General features: G+C 40.0%; 1 protein-coding gene and 1 long non-coding RNA gene across 3 annotated transcripts in view; one reads left to right on the forward strand and one right to left on the reverse strand.

Annotated features, from left to right (window-relative positions):
• elfn2b (extracellular leucine-rich repeat and fibronectin type III domain containing 2b) overlaps positions 1–16,175 on the forward strand; it is a 109,731-nt gene that overhangs the window by 82,889 nt on the left and 10,667 nt on the right. For both annotated transcript variants that reach the window (XM_023957625.2, XM_078951507.1), the window contains one exon: positions 15,495–16,157. In XM_023957625.2, the coding sequence (XP_023813393.1) occupies positions 15,816–16,157 (342 nt within the window). In that variant the 5' untranslated portion in view covers positions 15,495–15,815. The remainder of the gene's footprint in view (positions 1–15,494; positions 16,158–16,175) is intronic.
• On the reverse strand, positions 1,856–2,325 carry LOC144994292 (uncharacterized). The gene is made up of 2 exons (XR_013657747.1): positions 2,123–2,325; positions 1,856–2,043 (listed from the first exon to the last, which is right to left on the reverse strand). It is a non-coding gene; the product is annotated as an uncharacterized LOC144994292 (long non-coding RNA).

A 16,175-nucleotide genomic window follows, 5' to 3' on the forward strand; every position in this document is an offset into this window, starting at 1 on the left:
TCCTGTAGGAGCCATCAAAATGTGAGATAGGTTTCCCCTTAACCCATAACTGTTAAAGTGGAAGTTAAAAAATGAGACGCCAACTTTAGCTTCGTCCAACTTTTAAGGTGAGATGGATAAATAAATGAAAAAAAAGTTCACTGAAACTTGTTTTTTCTAAGTATAAACATAAAGGCAGTTGAGTTTCTGCATTAGCAACATTGTTGCGGAATTTTACGTAGAGTGGCCTCAATGGGATCAACTGTTGCAATATACCGCTTTTTTTTAATCGATTAACCAGATTTCTTTTTTAATAATAATAATAATAGATTGGATTTATCTGCGCTTTTCAAGACACTCAAAGCGCTTACATTGTGTCCATTATTCATTCACTCCTCATTCATACTTGGTGATGGTAAGCTACGGTTGTAGCCACAGCTGCCCTGGGGCAGACTGACAGAGGCATGGCTGTCATTTCGCGCCTAAGGCCCCTCTGACCATCACCGGGAACATTCATGCACATTCACACACCAGTGGAGCCACACTGGAGGCAAGGAGGGTGAAGTGTCTTGCCCAAGGACACAACGACATTTTGGCTGGTGGGAGCGGGGATCGAACCGCCAACCCTTCGGTCATTGGACGACCCGCTCAACCACCTGAGCCACTGTCACTTGTCTTTTAAGCTAAAGGCTCTTCTTCTGTTTCCTCCAATAAACTATCCAGATATGTTTTTTTTTTCTTTGCCAGTTTGGGGTTTTAAATTTAGTGGTCAGCACAACCGCTTCGAAAGTCGGATGTTGTATGGAGAATTTTCCAAAATAAAACTTCCTTCAGAATCAGATTATACGTAAAACAGAAAAAATGTTGGTTGTGGATTTTTTCTTTTCTTTTGCCGCCTGGTACCAAATGTACCACAGACGGTACCAGACTGGAGCCCAGAGTTTGGGGAACATTTTTTCATGCATGTATTTAAGTAGGGGAAAAGGCATAAAAGAAGGCGGAGTCAAGCTTGCAAGTGGTTTTGGAGACAAAGGAGGTGAACTGGTTGGTAAATTAGACATATGGAGGTTGTGTTAAATGATGGAGTACAGCAGCAGTCCTGCAAAAACCAAGAATGGAGATGTTGCAACGATCCAGTCCACCTCAAAGTCATTAAAATGCTTTGTTTGTACCTTGGGGCGTAAAGACCATCTGATCATCTATCCTCCTGTCTTTCCCCTTAAAGCTTTACATTTCAGAGATGTGGTAGCGAACTATTTAGCAGTCAATGATTCCCAAAAGGACCAGATTTCTCCCACTGTTCTCACTTTCGGCTCTTTGCTCTTCGATTTCATCTAAACCGTCATTTTATGCATCGTTGCTCCTCATGCTCTTGTGTGATCAAAAAGCAAATGTGCCGTCACACTTCAAGTTCTGATAAGTGGTTGCCATGGCCGCAAAGTGCAACTGGATGGGCTGTAGGAATACGGATGAGCTGATTGTAAAAACTAGACCTGGCTTCAACCTGCGATGCTGTTGGAACGTTTTTGTTGAATCAGCGAAGCACTCTTTACAGAGAGGATCATTCCTAAAACTAAAAGCTGAAAGTTGTATTTGATAAATTTGAAACTTAGTAGAAATGTGATGTCATTACTTTTTATCCATTAACACACATCCATCCTGAATTACCTGGAACAAAACCATATTTTCAGGAATTTAATAGGATTTTAATTGGGGCATGTCATGTAAAAGAAGTAGTATCTCAAAGCTTTACTAAACTTAAATGTCCCTTAATTGTAAAAGAGTTAAAGTCCCACTCTGATCATCTTCTGTTCCTGTCATGATTTCACAAGGATGAGGAACCCAGATGCTGCAACCCAGAAGGAAGACAGGTAAGTGGAGGATGAGAATGGATTTATTGTTTGCTCCAGATGTGAAGATGGCTGGTTTGAGGAGTGTCCAGGTTAGACGTGGCTGTGGCGTGGCTGGAGGGTCTTGAAGCGGTTAGCGGCTGCCGAGAGTTTCCGTGCTCCTGAGGCGTAGAATGGAAGGTCCGTGCTGCCGTCACTCGTGAGCGGTAGGATCCTGAGACAGGGAGCAAAGAATTAGTTAGAGCCAGAGACTTGGAACAAAGCTGTAACGAGGCTAGAACCAGAGCAGTCACCATAAGGGGTAACAAACTGGCGTCGAGTAGTGGCGTTGATCTCCTTTTGAATCCACAGAAGATGATCAGGAGAGTGATGGCAGCTGGTGGCAATCAGGAACATTAGGGCAGAGCTGGAGGGGGGAGGAGACCGCCAGGCACCGTGACAGTTCCATTGTAAAAGTCTTCCCAGTGGTCTTTTATTTAATAAGCCCAACTCAAAAAATCAATTATTTGGTTAAATAAGTATTCAGCAATGTTAAGCTTAATTCTCTTTATTTACGTTCTCCGTCATCAAACAAAAAAATCCACAAGAATATGGTAAAAACACCATTTTCATCAGAGTTGGTCGTTAATGAACATAGAAGCTGAAATCTCCTTTTGTTCAGCTGTTGAGTGTCTAAAACTCTTTTTAAATGTGTTTTTGTAATTGCTGAAGTTCTGAATGGGGATTTCACAGACTGCTGCTCTGAGCTTCAGTATTTGCCCCGGCCTGATTAGTGACTTGATGTGTTCAGCTTGTTCTGAACAGGTGGAGATGAGGGTGAAGGCTGCCGGCGATGATTTCCTGCAGAGGCTCACACTGATGTGATCAGTTCTGAATGCACTTAGGACTCCTGATGATCTGCAGCATGAAGTTACTCATTTCCTGGACAGTGAATGAAGAAGGCAAGGCATCACTCCCGACATTAGAGACTGGCATCTGTAATTCTGCAAGAGAGTCAGACAATCTGGCAGGGGGTAGAAAGTCAATGTGAACTTAAGAACCCCTGATTGTAATTGGAATGAGCTCAGGTGTGCTGCAGCGAGGGTTGAACCAACCAAGGACTACGGGTTTTTGGTTGCTGACGTGCACACACAGTAGAAAAAGGGGAGGGGAAACCCAGGCAAGCTCTAACATCCTCTAAAGGACCTTAAGAATAAACTTTTATGATGAGCATAATTCACCGTTACTGTAACATGCAAAAAGGAACACGCCCTCTGCCTCCATCCTCTAAACCTCTGCATTATGGATTATTGCCTGAACTATAATCTCTCATATGTCACTGATCTCAACCTCTGATTTATCTGCACTCTCCTTGTAGTTCACATGATCCACTTTATGTTCCCCTTTGGCCCAGATTCAAGCCATGCATGTTTTGCTGCTCATTGCCATTTTTCCTCAAGTTCCGTCTTGGCCTCTAGCAAGAAAACAATCTTTTTCTTTCCACATGAGTGCCATAACTTCACTTGAGTTTCAGCATGTATGCCCCCGGCTTCAACCTGAGCTGGGGGTGGCATCTGACCTGCTTCTTCTACTGGAAACTCTTCAGCCACCTTCTTATCTTGCATGCCCAAACCACACCATGCCAGTACAGCTGCTGGTCTTTCTCCGGGTCATCCGTGGGACAAAAAAAGCAAAGTATGTTTGTGGAGTTGGATGCAGTGGTCAGTCAGAGAGCCGTCGAGGGGCTCTGCTCCATTTAGCCCCAAACCTTGAGGCCATCCGCCACGCTCCACTGCATCACTTCTTCTTTTTTTTTTTTTTCCTTCGAGGCATTCAAGAAATGGATATGATGTCATGGCTGAGCAGCCACAGATGACAGTGGTCTAAACATCACACTTCGACAAACAAATGCAGTGTGAGACCAAGACAAGAAGAAAGCCACACGGGATAGTAACAGGAAACGATACAGACTGTCACGAACTGGTGGTGGAGGACCCAAATGCAGGAGACCAAGCTTGGTGACAGGAACTAAAAAATTTAATTAGCAAACTGAACCATGACAAAACTATGAGGAGAAACAAAACTGTGACAAAACAGAGCAGATGACCTGACAAGGATGAACAGAAACCAAGACACTTAAATAGGCTGAGGGCAATTAACTGAACTGAAGACAGCTGTGGATCATGAACATGAACCTGAAGGTGTGACTGACAAGGAAACCAAAAACATGACAAAGAAAACCAAACCACTGAATCCTTACAGTACCCCTCCCGAAAAGGGCAGATCCCAGATGCCCAAAAACCCCTAGGAGGAGGGGACCTGGAGGAACAGAAAATGGAAAAACAAGTCCAGAACAGTTTGGGTTCCTGCACCCAGACGGAAGTGAGGGGCATCAGAACCCCTTCTGTGAACAGGCATGAAGAGAAGAAGTCCCAATTACTCTCCCCAGGGACAGGAACCATGAAGGGGAGCAGCACTGGTGACCCTCTTCTGGACCAGGTGACACAGCCAAGGGGGAATGGTGACCATCCTCCGGGACAGGGGACATGAAGTGTGGGCCCGGCGACCCTCCTCAGGAACAGACATGAAGAGGAGCGGCCCCGGTGACCCTCCACAGGAAACTTGATGCTTGAAGGATGGTCCCGGCAATCCCCCTCAGGAACAGATAGGCTTGATGTGGAAGGGCATAGCATGAACAAAGCTGCAGGAACTCATCTGGCAAGGCATGGAATGGGCATGACGGAAAACTCCCCTGCTGGGTCCAAGCTGGTCAGGTCATTCTGTCACGAACTGGTGGTGGAGGACCCAAATGCAGGAGACCAAGCTTGGTGACAGGAACTAAAAAATTTAATTAGCAAACTGAACCATGACAAAACTATGAGGAGAAACAAAACTGTGACAAAACAGAGCAGATGACCTGACAAGGATGAACAGAAACCAAGACACTTAAATAGGCTGAGGGCAATTAACTGAACTGAAGACAGCTGTGGATCATGAACATGAACCTGAAGGTGTGACTGACAAGGAAACCAAAAACATGACAAAGAAAACCAAACCACTGAATCCTTACACAGACATTAAAAAAAGAAGGGACATGTTGAAAAGATAGCAGAGCACAAAGGTAAAATATGAATTATAAAAGAAACAGAACTCCTTTTCGCTTATTTTATGTTTTATCACTTTCATGCTTAGCCTTTTTTCTTTTATTTATCATTTGTAGGCTTTTTAATCCTCAAAATAAAAGGTTTTGTCTGGAGTGCTCTGCTGCAGCATCTTTTCTCTGTTCCTTATGGCTTCTGTATCCTCCCCTCTTTCTGTTTCAGTTTTAATCCTAATGTAATTGCATAACGTGACATTTTTCTACATATACCTTTAAGAGGCACAAGCCTCCGAACGGACTGACAGATTCAGTGATGTTCAGATGTTTGGTGACCTTGTTCCTGACACCAATTACGCGGGACGCAGCTGAGCCCGGGATCGCCCCTGAGAGCTATTCATCAATTCAGACACATTTATTTCTTTACCCAAAGCTGCTAAAATGTTTATGTTGTAAAACTAAAATGTAAGTCTTCTCAGTATATCAAATTAATGCTAAAATAAATTCCAGCATGTTGTATTAACCCTTTGACACCAGGGATGTCGCCGGCGACACCTAAATAACACACACTTTGATCGACCAGAACTATTGGACTATGTACGCGATCAACGTGAATTCGATGATTCTGAAGTGCAGAAAAGCAACTCTTTGGATTGGCTTTGCACCGATATGCAACACATTTCTAACTTAAAGTGCTGAGTAACTACGGTGCCCCAAAAGTGCAAATCCCACCAACAAACTCAACGCTCAACATCAACGCAAAAACATTTCAAAGATCACATCGGCAATTAAAGAAGAAAAACAAATACTAAAATTGCATTTTTGAAAATCCGGTTTTCATAAAAATGAAACAAAATCTTTCGGAAAAAACAAAAGGGATTTTCAGAAAACTAAAGGAAATATTAAAAAAAAACACCACAAGAGAGTGAAATAGGTAGGGACCATGGGACATTACTGAAATTACTGAGTGATATTTGTGCCACCATATCGCGAACAGAAGTCACCGTTTTGAGATCAAAATTTAATGCATTGCAAAGAAAATGTTCATTTTTTAAAACAAAACTTTCAAAGTTGCAATTAAAAATAACAAATTTGTGCTTTTAAAATCTTTTCGTTTGCCTTTAAAATACATTTGTGCGTTTGCAACACAGACTTTTTTTAGATGCATTGTCTCTCATATTGCTTTCTCCTTATCTTTGATTTTGCTTTCACAATTTTCAGTTTAGTTGGACATACCTGCTATATTAAATATGTTCCATACTAATCATAAAACCTTCACAACGCATTTGTAAAAACGTCATACATCAGCTGGCTATGTCCCATAGTACCTAGCTTCTCTGTGTTTCTGAAAAAAATACTTTTGTTTTCCGAAACATTTCATTTTTGTTTAGTTTCATTGTTTTTGAATTGTGTTTTAGTTTTTCTGAAATGTTGTTTTGATTTTTAAAATTCAACGTTGTGTTTTTATTATTTGTTTTGGTTTTTTAATGTGATCTTTAGAAAGTTAGGTGGTGTGGTTTTCCCCCTTCATCACGACAAAATCAGCTGATTCACATTGAATGCGTAAACACTCCTCAACTGTAAAGTGTTGCGTTTCACTGCATAGCTGCTTTTCTGCACTTCAGAATCTGCTGGAATTACATTAATTGCATTAACGGTTGAAGAGTTACGGTAGTCGGAAGAGAGTGCTGGTGTGAAGAGGTTAAAGTACAAGGTGATGAGTAGCAGTCTGCTTAGAACCATTGAACACATTGCTGCAACCGCTTTGAGCAGGTTACCAATATGGCAACTGATATATCATCTGCTCCACTCAGTGGTACACAAGGTTAAGCTCTCAGAGGAGCCTCATATGTCTGCAGCTGTGGTCGTCTAGTTCCTAAGCCCCGTGTGAAGTGGAGAGGAAAGAGTGTTTTGCTGACAGCCGGAGCGTCTTCGCACTGCACAGACTGTACTCTGGGGAACTGTCCTGGAGGAGAAGGACGAACAAACACCAGTGTTAAATGAAAGGAAAAAGAAAAGAGAAACTGTGAACGGAAAAACAACAAACAAACTCACACCACTGATCACTGTCGAACTTCACAAATGTTTGCAGTTTAAAGCAGGAAGGAGTGGATGATAAGACCCAAATCGGACTTGGAAAGAGAAGTAAAAAAAATCTAAAGACAACTAAAAATAAAGGATAAAGTGTTTGAAGTTTACGTCTTTAAAGACCAATTATGATAAAGATTGTGTTTTTGTTGTTTATGACATGTTCTTGTGACATTTTTCTCAAAATGGAGGACACATTTAAAGAAAATGAAGCTTGAAATTGCATTTCTGAGTTTTTATTTATTCAATTCGTGGTGAATCAGGGGCAGTTGACAAAATGCAGTTGAAAAAAGCTTGTAGGTGTGACGTAGACTAGATCCATGTACGTCTTCTTTTTCCTCGTCCATTCTTGCATCTGGCTGAAATTTGTAACTGTACCTCCAATATTGCTCACCATTTTTGTTGCACCACTAATGTTAAATTTGGATTATGAGGGGCTTTAAATTAGCAGGAAAGGGTGTAAACAAAGGGATGATGGGAAATGGGGCTGGGCTAACTCTGCAGCGCTGCCAGTCATATATCACTGGACAATACGGGTGTGACGTCACCCATAGAAAATGCCTTACCTTGGGCTCCAGCAAGTGAAGTCCATTCAGTTGCCATTTTTCCACGATGCGGGCGCCACCATCTGGAGCCAGATAACAGTGATTAGTCCGAGTTGGTTACATTTCACATTTCTAAAGGCAAGTTCTGTCACCAATCATGAGTAAGTTTCCTTGAAGTCCACGCCACTTCCACTGAAAGCTGAAGAATTTGTCGATCAAACATTTGAGGCTGGGGTCTGATTGGTCAGTTTATAACTTGAATAACCAAAAAGAAAATCTCATGAAAAAAATTAGAATTAGCAAGAAGAAAGGTACTAGAGCAAAAATGGTTGTTGTGACAGTTAGTTGTTTATTTCTCTACAGAAATCTATGGCACTTTAGTTTCTTGGAGCCAGCAGGTATTACCTATTTCGAACGTGAGGGGGAGGGCTGTGATGCTACCCTCTCACAACTCAGATGCAAATTTCTAATTAACTCCTGTCGCTCTGCAGAAACTATGTCCTAAAAAAGGACAACTGTTTTCTTTGTTGTCTTTTTTTGGCTAAAAGCGGCATAATCATAATTAAAAGTCAGCTGGGAACACTTTTACGATAGATCAAAAGATGAACAGAGTGGGACTTTTTTACTAGAAATAGTAGTGTGGCTGGTTGCGATTGGATGAACGAGTACTTGAATTATTCACTCTATTCTGTCCAATAGGATAAGTGGTAAACCAGTAAATCCACTATTTACTATAAGGAAAGTGAATCAGCACCAAACAGCATTAAAAAACCCGGGCTTGACATTAGTTAGAGTACTGGTACAGTGGTTAACTCTATAAAAGAGTCAAAGTTTTGCCTTGGAATATTACCACACAAAAAAATACTATAGATATCACTATTTTTTTCCACTCAGACACTATTTTCCTGGATTTATTTTGTACTTGTTTTTTACAAATTGATACATTTTTGTTATTTATGAAACCGAGTTCCCTAAAGAAAATGTTAGTTTTCCCTCAGATAAACATGCTCTGGGAAAGTGCAGGGAGTGTAACAGAAGCAGAAAATCTCATTTCAGTATGTATCAGGCTCCACAGTGTTGATCTGCTTGACAGCATTTACTGCCTTGTGAGCTCTTCAGAAAGACTGTGGGAATGGCTGCTTCTGTTGTATAGTAATACGACTTGGAAAAATGGGGCCCCTGACGGACAGGTTTCTCTAAACACGCCAAAGTAATGATGGGATTATTGTCACGGACACCAGCAGCTACCACATTCACAGATCCTGTTATGGAGTCATTTTCTAGTTAAAACGGATTTCACTCCCTTTAAAGTGATAAAGCGGAAGGCAAATAAATCAAAGAATAATTCTCAAGTTTTCTTTTCTTTTTTTGTGTGCTAACAATGGAACTGAAGTTAGGCTGTTTGTCTCTAATGTTATTTTTTAAATGAGTCAATAGACAAAACGCTGCCGCTTCTCTTAAATCACTGTTATGAGTTCATAAATATTAAGAAGTAGCATTTCTGCAGCAGCAACTCTTTTTTTAAATCCCGACTCATTCAGTAATGTTTCTCTCCACTTACTGATCATCATCTTACTGATCATGCAATAGGCTCCTGCAAGAGTATATCGCCTGCTAATCCTGAAACATTTGCCATGTGACAATTGGATAAAAGGCAGAGTGTGCATTTACTGTGCATTCAGGTGGACTAATGTGCATCTCTGTGTTTTAGCACGCCAGTGCAATACCCACAGACAATTCTCAGGTGATGTAATGCAAAATGACAGTATCATATGCAGCCTAAGTCACGAGGTCCCAGCCAATGAATTCACATTTGGGCTGACAGTGGCCCGGGTCCAGGAGTCGTGTTGGTAATAGGGTGGAAGAGATATGGATCCCCCTCCGTTTGCGGCACCTGTCACTACGAGTGCTCGGTGGATGCTGCTGGAATGCATGGAGGAGAGTTTTCTCAGCGAGGGTAATGGAGCAGAGCAGACATGCTGATTTGATGCAAATGCCAACAGCATTCCACTCTCTCAGTATTAGAAGAAATTGGGACTGTCAATCCTAAGTGTGTTTCCATGGCAACGGGGAAGATCAATGGGAACTTCAGAGTAACCCAGATCTGTGTCGAGATGAAAGGATATAGAGCTGAAGGGGTGTAATGGTTGTTTTTGGCTTTATAGTTTAAAAAAAAAACTAATTAGATATTTTATAATTCTAGAAAAGAAGGTTATTTGATGAATGTGATCAAAAATAATCCTTCATTTTTATAGCAGATTTATACAACGTTGTTTTAGGATTCTGGAGGATAATTTTGTTTTTGTTCCTCACTTATAGGAAAAAAAAGTCCAAATGTCGACATAAAGTCAAAATGTCAAGAATAAAGTCAAAATGTCGAGAATAAAGTCAAAACAAAGTCTCAATAGATTTAACCTGCTACAGCAAAGGTGTCTGTTTATCGGAGCCTTGCTTTAAGATGAAAGATGTGGAGCATTTTGAAAAGCTTTATATCGGTTATATCAGATAGGTTTCAAAAACAAAAAATTCTGAACCTTTTGTTTGTGTTGCTGGCTTTTAGGGGTTTGGTGTTGTTAAAGTGGAGTTTCATATTATGTAAAATAAGGAGCTCAGAGATACGTTTGGTTTGACAAAGCCACATATCAGTTCCTTTAAAAATACATGATAATCTGTTCCACATGCGATCATCAAGCTAAACCAAATATAATCCTTAGAAAAATTGATACTGTTCCCAGTGGTCTTTTAAGCAAGGCTCTGCCATTTTTAGCCCAAATCAAAAAACTGTATCGTTTTTTAAGACATAGTTTCTGCAGAAGTTCATCATAAATTTACTTCTGAGTTGTGGGTGGGACTGTTGACATGGAAGTTAGCCTCCGCTGATATCCCATCATCCCTTTATTTACACTCTCTCCCACTAGTTTGGGGTGACAGTGGCTCAGGTGGTTGAGCGGGTCGTCCAATGATCAAAGGGTTGGCGGTTCAATCCCCGCTCCCACCAGCAAAAATGTCATTGTGTCCTTGGGCAAGACACTTCACCCTCCTTGCCTCCAGTGCAGCTCCACTGGCGTGTGCATGTGTATGAATGATCCCGGTGATGGTCAGAGGGGCCGTAGGCGCAAAATGGCAGCCACGCCTCTGTCAGTCTGCCTCAGGGCAGCTGTGGCTACAACAGTAGCTTACCATCACCAAGTATGAATGAGGAGTGAATGAATAATGGACATAATGTAAGCGCTTTGGGTATCTTGAAAAGCGCAGATAAATCCAATCCATTATTATTATTATTATTATTATTATTATTAATTTACAGCCCCAAGCTAATATTAGTGGTGCAACAAAAATGATGAGCGATATCAAAGCTATCCAGCAGTACAATTTTAGGCCGGATGCTAGATTGGACGAGGAAAATGAAGACATACATGGATCTATTTGTCTGCAAGTGGATGCATCAGAACTGAGACTTTGGCCCGGCCATGTCAGCTGCTGCGTCACAACTGAGAACTTTTTTAAACAGCACTTTTTAATCTGCCTCTGATTCCCCACGATTTAAATCAAGAAATTCAATTTAAAAAACACAAAAACTTGTGCAGAAAATATGGTGGTCTGTCATTGTCTTTTCCCCCTACTTACTAATGTTAACGTGACTTCAGAAAGTATATATATGTTAGCACTTCTGGACAGCAACTAACTATTTTGGTCGATAATTTGTGCTTTATACTTATTTTATCATTAAACAAAGCTTACAGGAGATCAAATTTTTTTACCACAGTTTTGCTCAATATTTGAAATATGTGCTTCCTGGAGGAATGATAAATAGCTCATAGCCTTTTAATTTAGGTTTAATTTCAGCAGTAAAAACAATTATCAGTTTATTGTATTGTTAAAAGAGCATCTTAGCCATATGGTCTTAGATCTAAATAATCAAAAATAAGCCAGTGCTAACTAAAACCACAATCATTTTTCTTTAACCAGACACCTTGTCTAAGTTAACACGTTTGTTTGCAAATTGACATTTGAATTTCTGTGTGGCTCCCTAAACAGGATGAGGTCATTAAGAAAATAAGAATTGATGTTTTTGGGACAAAAAAAATAAAAGAAATTCAAAGGCAGCAGATTACTTGAGGACTTAATGAATGCCAACTAAATCACCTAGATGCAGTTGCTTCGTTAAATTGCCTTCCTTTTTCTCCTTCCTCATGTGAAAAACTTCAGAGTAACTTCTCTTTTTTTTATAAATACACACGTTAAAGGCTCTGAATGTGAGGAAAACTGTTCAAAAACTAGTAGCACCATCCATTATGCTAAAGCAACAGACAGATCAGTCAATGGACTATTGTCTTATTTTTCTCCTATTTTATTTATTTGATCTTTGATTGATATTTTATTGATCTGTAACATCTTTTAACTTTAAACTGCTGTATCTAACATCAACAGCAGCAAATATTTGTTTTTAAAGTAATGTCACCTTCTTGATCAAAGACGTAGGTAGCGGTACAGACATCGTGGAAGGAGAACGTCTCTGATGCATGCTGCTCCTTGTGGAGTTTTTAATATTCATGTGTTATTTCAATGATTATTCAGCAGCATCTGTGCTGCTTGCATGCTTCCATGACATACTGTTGGGAAGACATAGTGTCATGCCTCTCTATGGATATGTGGGGTCTCGTGGGTATAGAGGCAAATAGAGTCTGGGAAGTTTTGCAGAAATGTAATTGTTGATGTAAGGCTCTAAGAATATATGAGGAAGACGATGTAACGTGGAAAATTTCAATCAGTAAGACAGTTAAGGACTACAATAGCCATAAAATCCTTATATTGGGTCAGGTCATTTGGCTCAGGTCAAAATTGACCGGGTCAATTATGACCCGAACACAATAAGGGTTACAGCATGTAGGAGAAACTCTAACTGAAAATCAAACCGTCATTGTTTTTTGCAAATCTGTGTGAACACATAAATAGGATGGAGAATAAACAGAAGACATGAAGTTGAAATTTGACCTTTTGTTGAAATACATTTTTCTTTCACTTCTCCATTTTGTTCCCAGATTTGGATCATTGCTGTTCCAGCATATAGGTCAAATATAGCTGCAAGTTACAATGCTATATACTGTAGGAGCTATTTGTGTTTTTTTGTTTTGCTGATATGCAAAAACAGCTTTTTGGTGTGGTTCACCTTCAAATGACATAGCGTAAAATGTCAAATTGCTGCAAAACCGTTCTTTTAAGGAACAGCAGAAGTGGGGAAAAAAAGAAATGATGAGAGAGAAATGCCTGATGGAGAAGTTAAAGATTTACGTTACAAGTGCATTTGTGTTAAGGATGTGGTTTGTCCTTCTAAGACAGGTGTTGCAACATGTCCCATATTCCTAATTATATAGTCAAATCCCCAGTCGGCCACACATGCAGACGTACTGTGAGTTGCAGTTTCCCTCATGTGAACCCTCTGGGTTTCAGTATGTGGAACAGCAAATGAGATCATGTCTCATGCGTAGAGGATAAACTTCAGTCGAGATAGCAGCATACTGAATAGCAAGGGAGTATACCAAAACAGGGTTTTCTAGGCTAAAAAAAGGCTCTGTTTGTCCCACTAGAGAGTAGTGAAACAGATTGAAAAGCTGAACATGTTGTCTGTCAGGTATACATCTTATGAACGGTTGTTGGTCAAAAAATAATAATAATTCAAAGTTTGTCAGTGACAACTCCTCTTTGAAGGATTTTGTTGATCTTTGCAAATCAAAGTAGAAGTATGCAATAGGTTTTGTCATTTTTATCATGCAGTTTTTTCCTGTAAGTAACAAGATATAAATAGCTGGTAATAGCAAGCTTTTAAGTGTAAAAATAGGTATAACGTTGGACATTTAGTGACTTTCCTAAAATGCTACAAATGCCCTTTTAGCATACCCGATATAGCTACCCGATACTAGTGTATGTACCAATAGTTGGAAGAGGCCATTGTGCGAAATCAACTGGTTTAACTTTCAGCAGCACTTTTGTACGTATATTCCAGAAACGGACAAAAAAACGTATGAAGCAACCTGCAAACGTGAGAGTTTTGAAGACAGAAACCTTAAATGCACTTATTTGCGTGTTTACATGGACTTTTCATTGGAAGTGGTTGCTCAAACGTGCATTTTCAAGCCAGATGTGAACGTAGCATTAAGCTATGTAACAACGCACTATGTACGGTTTAATGAATGCGCAGTCAGCCAGTGATGTTCACACACTGGACAAGCAGGTAGCAGCAGGAAGGGTCTTTCTCTTCTTTTGTTTTTTACTGTTTACTAGTACTTGTACAATTGTTGAAAAGCCAAAGGTGCAATTCTTGTGAATCTTGCTTCAGGCTTTTTCTTTCACAGCTCTATTCTGATATATGATGGTCTTGATGTCATGTTATTCCAGCCAGACACAAACCTCCATTTATGTATTTCTCCTTTGTGATCATGTTTCCAACAGTTAGCAGTTTGGTGTTTTGAAAAGCCCGTGTCCCTGATTGGTCAAAGTTCAGTGTTTTTGCTATTTAGCAGTCAAAACTGGTTAAACTTCCAGTGCGCAATATATGAATACCTGGGCCCCGCGACCGGACATAAAAACTTGCAACACGAGAACTAAAGAGTTCTAGACCCGAAAGCCAAAAACGAGGATTTACATGCATACACTTTTCATTGGAAGTGGCCACTCAAACACAAGTAGACACAGCTGGTGTGAATGTACCTTCAGACTAATCTGAAAATAACTAATGTACAGAGTTTGTGCTACCTTTAAACGATGCCCTAAATTACACTTGAAAACAAAATAACTTTTTTAACATACAAGAGAATAGAGATGCAAAGACTAAAAAATTGGTGTAAACAAAAATATATATTTTTGTGCCACAGTGATATTTTACATTTTCCAGAATCACAATTATTAGGTACAGAGTTGTTTTTTTCTGGACAGTTTTTATACCTACGACCTCCTTAAGAGCTCAAACATGAAAAAGCTGACTGTATTAATCAGTTTTAACATACATGTTACTTACTTTGCTCTGAAACTATACATTTTCACAACTAATTGTGTTACATGTTATTTGCCTCGATGCTCTACGTGGACGTGTTTGTGTCCTAATGTGTTATTTTATACAAGAATCCTCTATTATGGGTATCAGCAGTAGTTGGTAGACTGAAAGATGAGATGGACCAATTTTTTTTTCTTGTACCTCTGGGGATCATGAACTAGAATTAACTATAATGAGTTCTTCTTTTTGATTTGGTCTGAAATTGCAGTACAATAATGGCATTTTCCTTCAGAGCCGAGATGTAATTCTTTTTCAGTTTTGATCAAATGTGGACATACAGTACAGTCAGTGATCTTTGCATAGAAAAAATACAATTAAAAATATACAGTTCCATAGCGGGTATGTAATATATTTCAGTGTGCAAGTGTACTCATACATTTCTCTTTGAACATGAGTCGGTTATGATGTGCACATTTGTGCAGTGTCCATGTAAATACCAGTGTGTTTTTCCTAGCTGCAGTGCAAGCAAGGGGGACACTATCCCTCACGATAAGAGGCATTTAATCCTGACCATATGTAAATGCTTGGCTTGAGTTTTGGCAAAATTATGACATTGGAGACTGACTGTAGAGACCAAAGTACTGTTAGCATTTTGATGATTATTGCAGCATTTTGGGTCTAAAAAAAGCACAAAGGACTTAGTGGCAAATACAAATGTCCAAGCCAAAGCTTAAAAACTCCACCGTTGAATAATGTATTTTGTAATCCATTGCGGTAAAATTTCAGTAAGAAAAACAATGTAGCTGACCTATGATGGACTTTTAAGATAATACAATCTTGAATTGGAGCTTCTATCAACAAGCTCCATACACTTCTAGTGAAGATTATTTTCAACGTTCTGCATAAAGTCACCTTTATACGTGTTTTACTGTTGACATTTCTTTCCCTCTGCTTTTGTTTTTCAGGCCATTTCTGAAGGCTGCTCCATTCCAGTTGCAATCAGAGAGAGCATGAAGACAAATTCCAAGTCCACTCGCCTTCCAGTTTGAACAAAGATGAAATAGCATGGGTCCTCTCCTAATCACCATAATGCAGATATTGGCATTGTGAAGCTTTTATCCCCTTCTCCAGGCCCAACCCAACCAATCCCCACTTAAGTTTATTTTTTTCTTGCATCTATTCTTGTCTCCCTTTCTCCCCAAATACACATTAACTTTCCCCATATGCCCCTCACATATTTTCCCTGATTAAGGCTTTCCTCTTCTGTGTTTCTTTTCACTGACATCATGCAAAGTGCTTCTCCCATCCCCGCCTTCCTCCTTCTTATTCTTCCCTCCCTCTTATTGTTGTCCAATTTCCCCAACATGGTCAGAGGGGACTGCTGGCTCATTGAAGGGGACAAAGGCTATGTTTGGCTTGCTATATGCAGTCAGAACCAGCCGCCCTATGAGACTATACCCCAACACATCAACAACACGGTGCATGACCTGAGACTGAACGAGAACAAGCTGAAAGCTGTGCTTTTTAGCTCCATGTATCGCTTCACCAATTTGACAGACCTCAACCTCACCAAGAATGAAATCAGTTATATAGAGGATGGCGCCTTTGCGGGACAAGCAAATCTTCAGGTGATAAAAATTGGATCT

This window comes from Oryzias latipes, chromosome 8, assembly GCF_053564925.1.
Source record: "Oryzias latipes strain Hd-rR chromosome 8, Olatipes_Hd-rR_3.1".
Classification (NCBI taxonomy): domain Eukaryota; kingdom Metazoa; phylum Chordata; class Actinopteri; order Beloniformes; family Adrianichthyidae; genus Oryzias; species Oryzias latipes.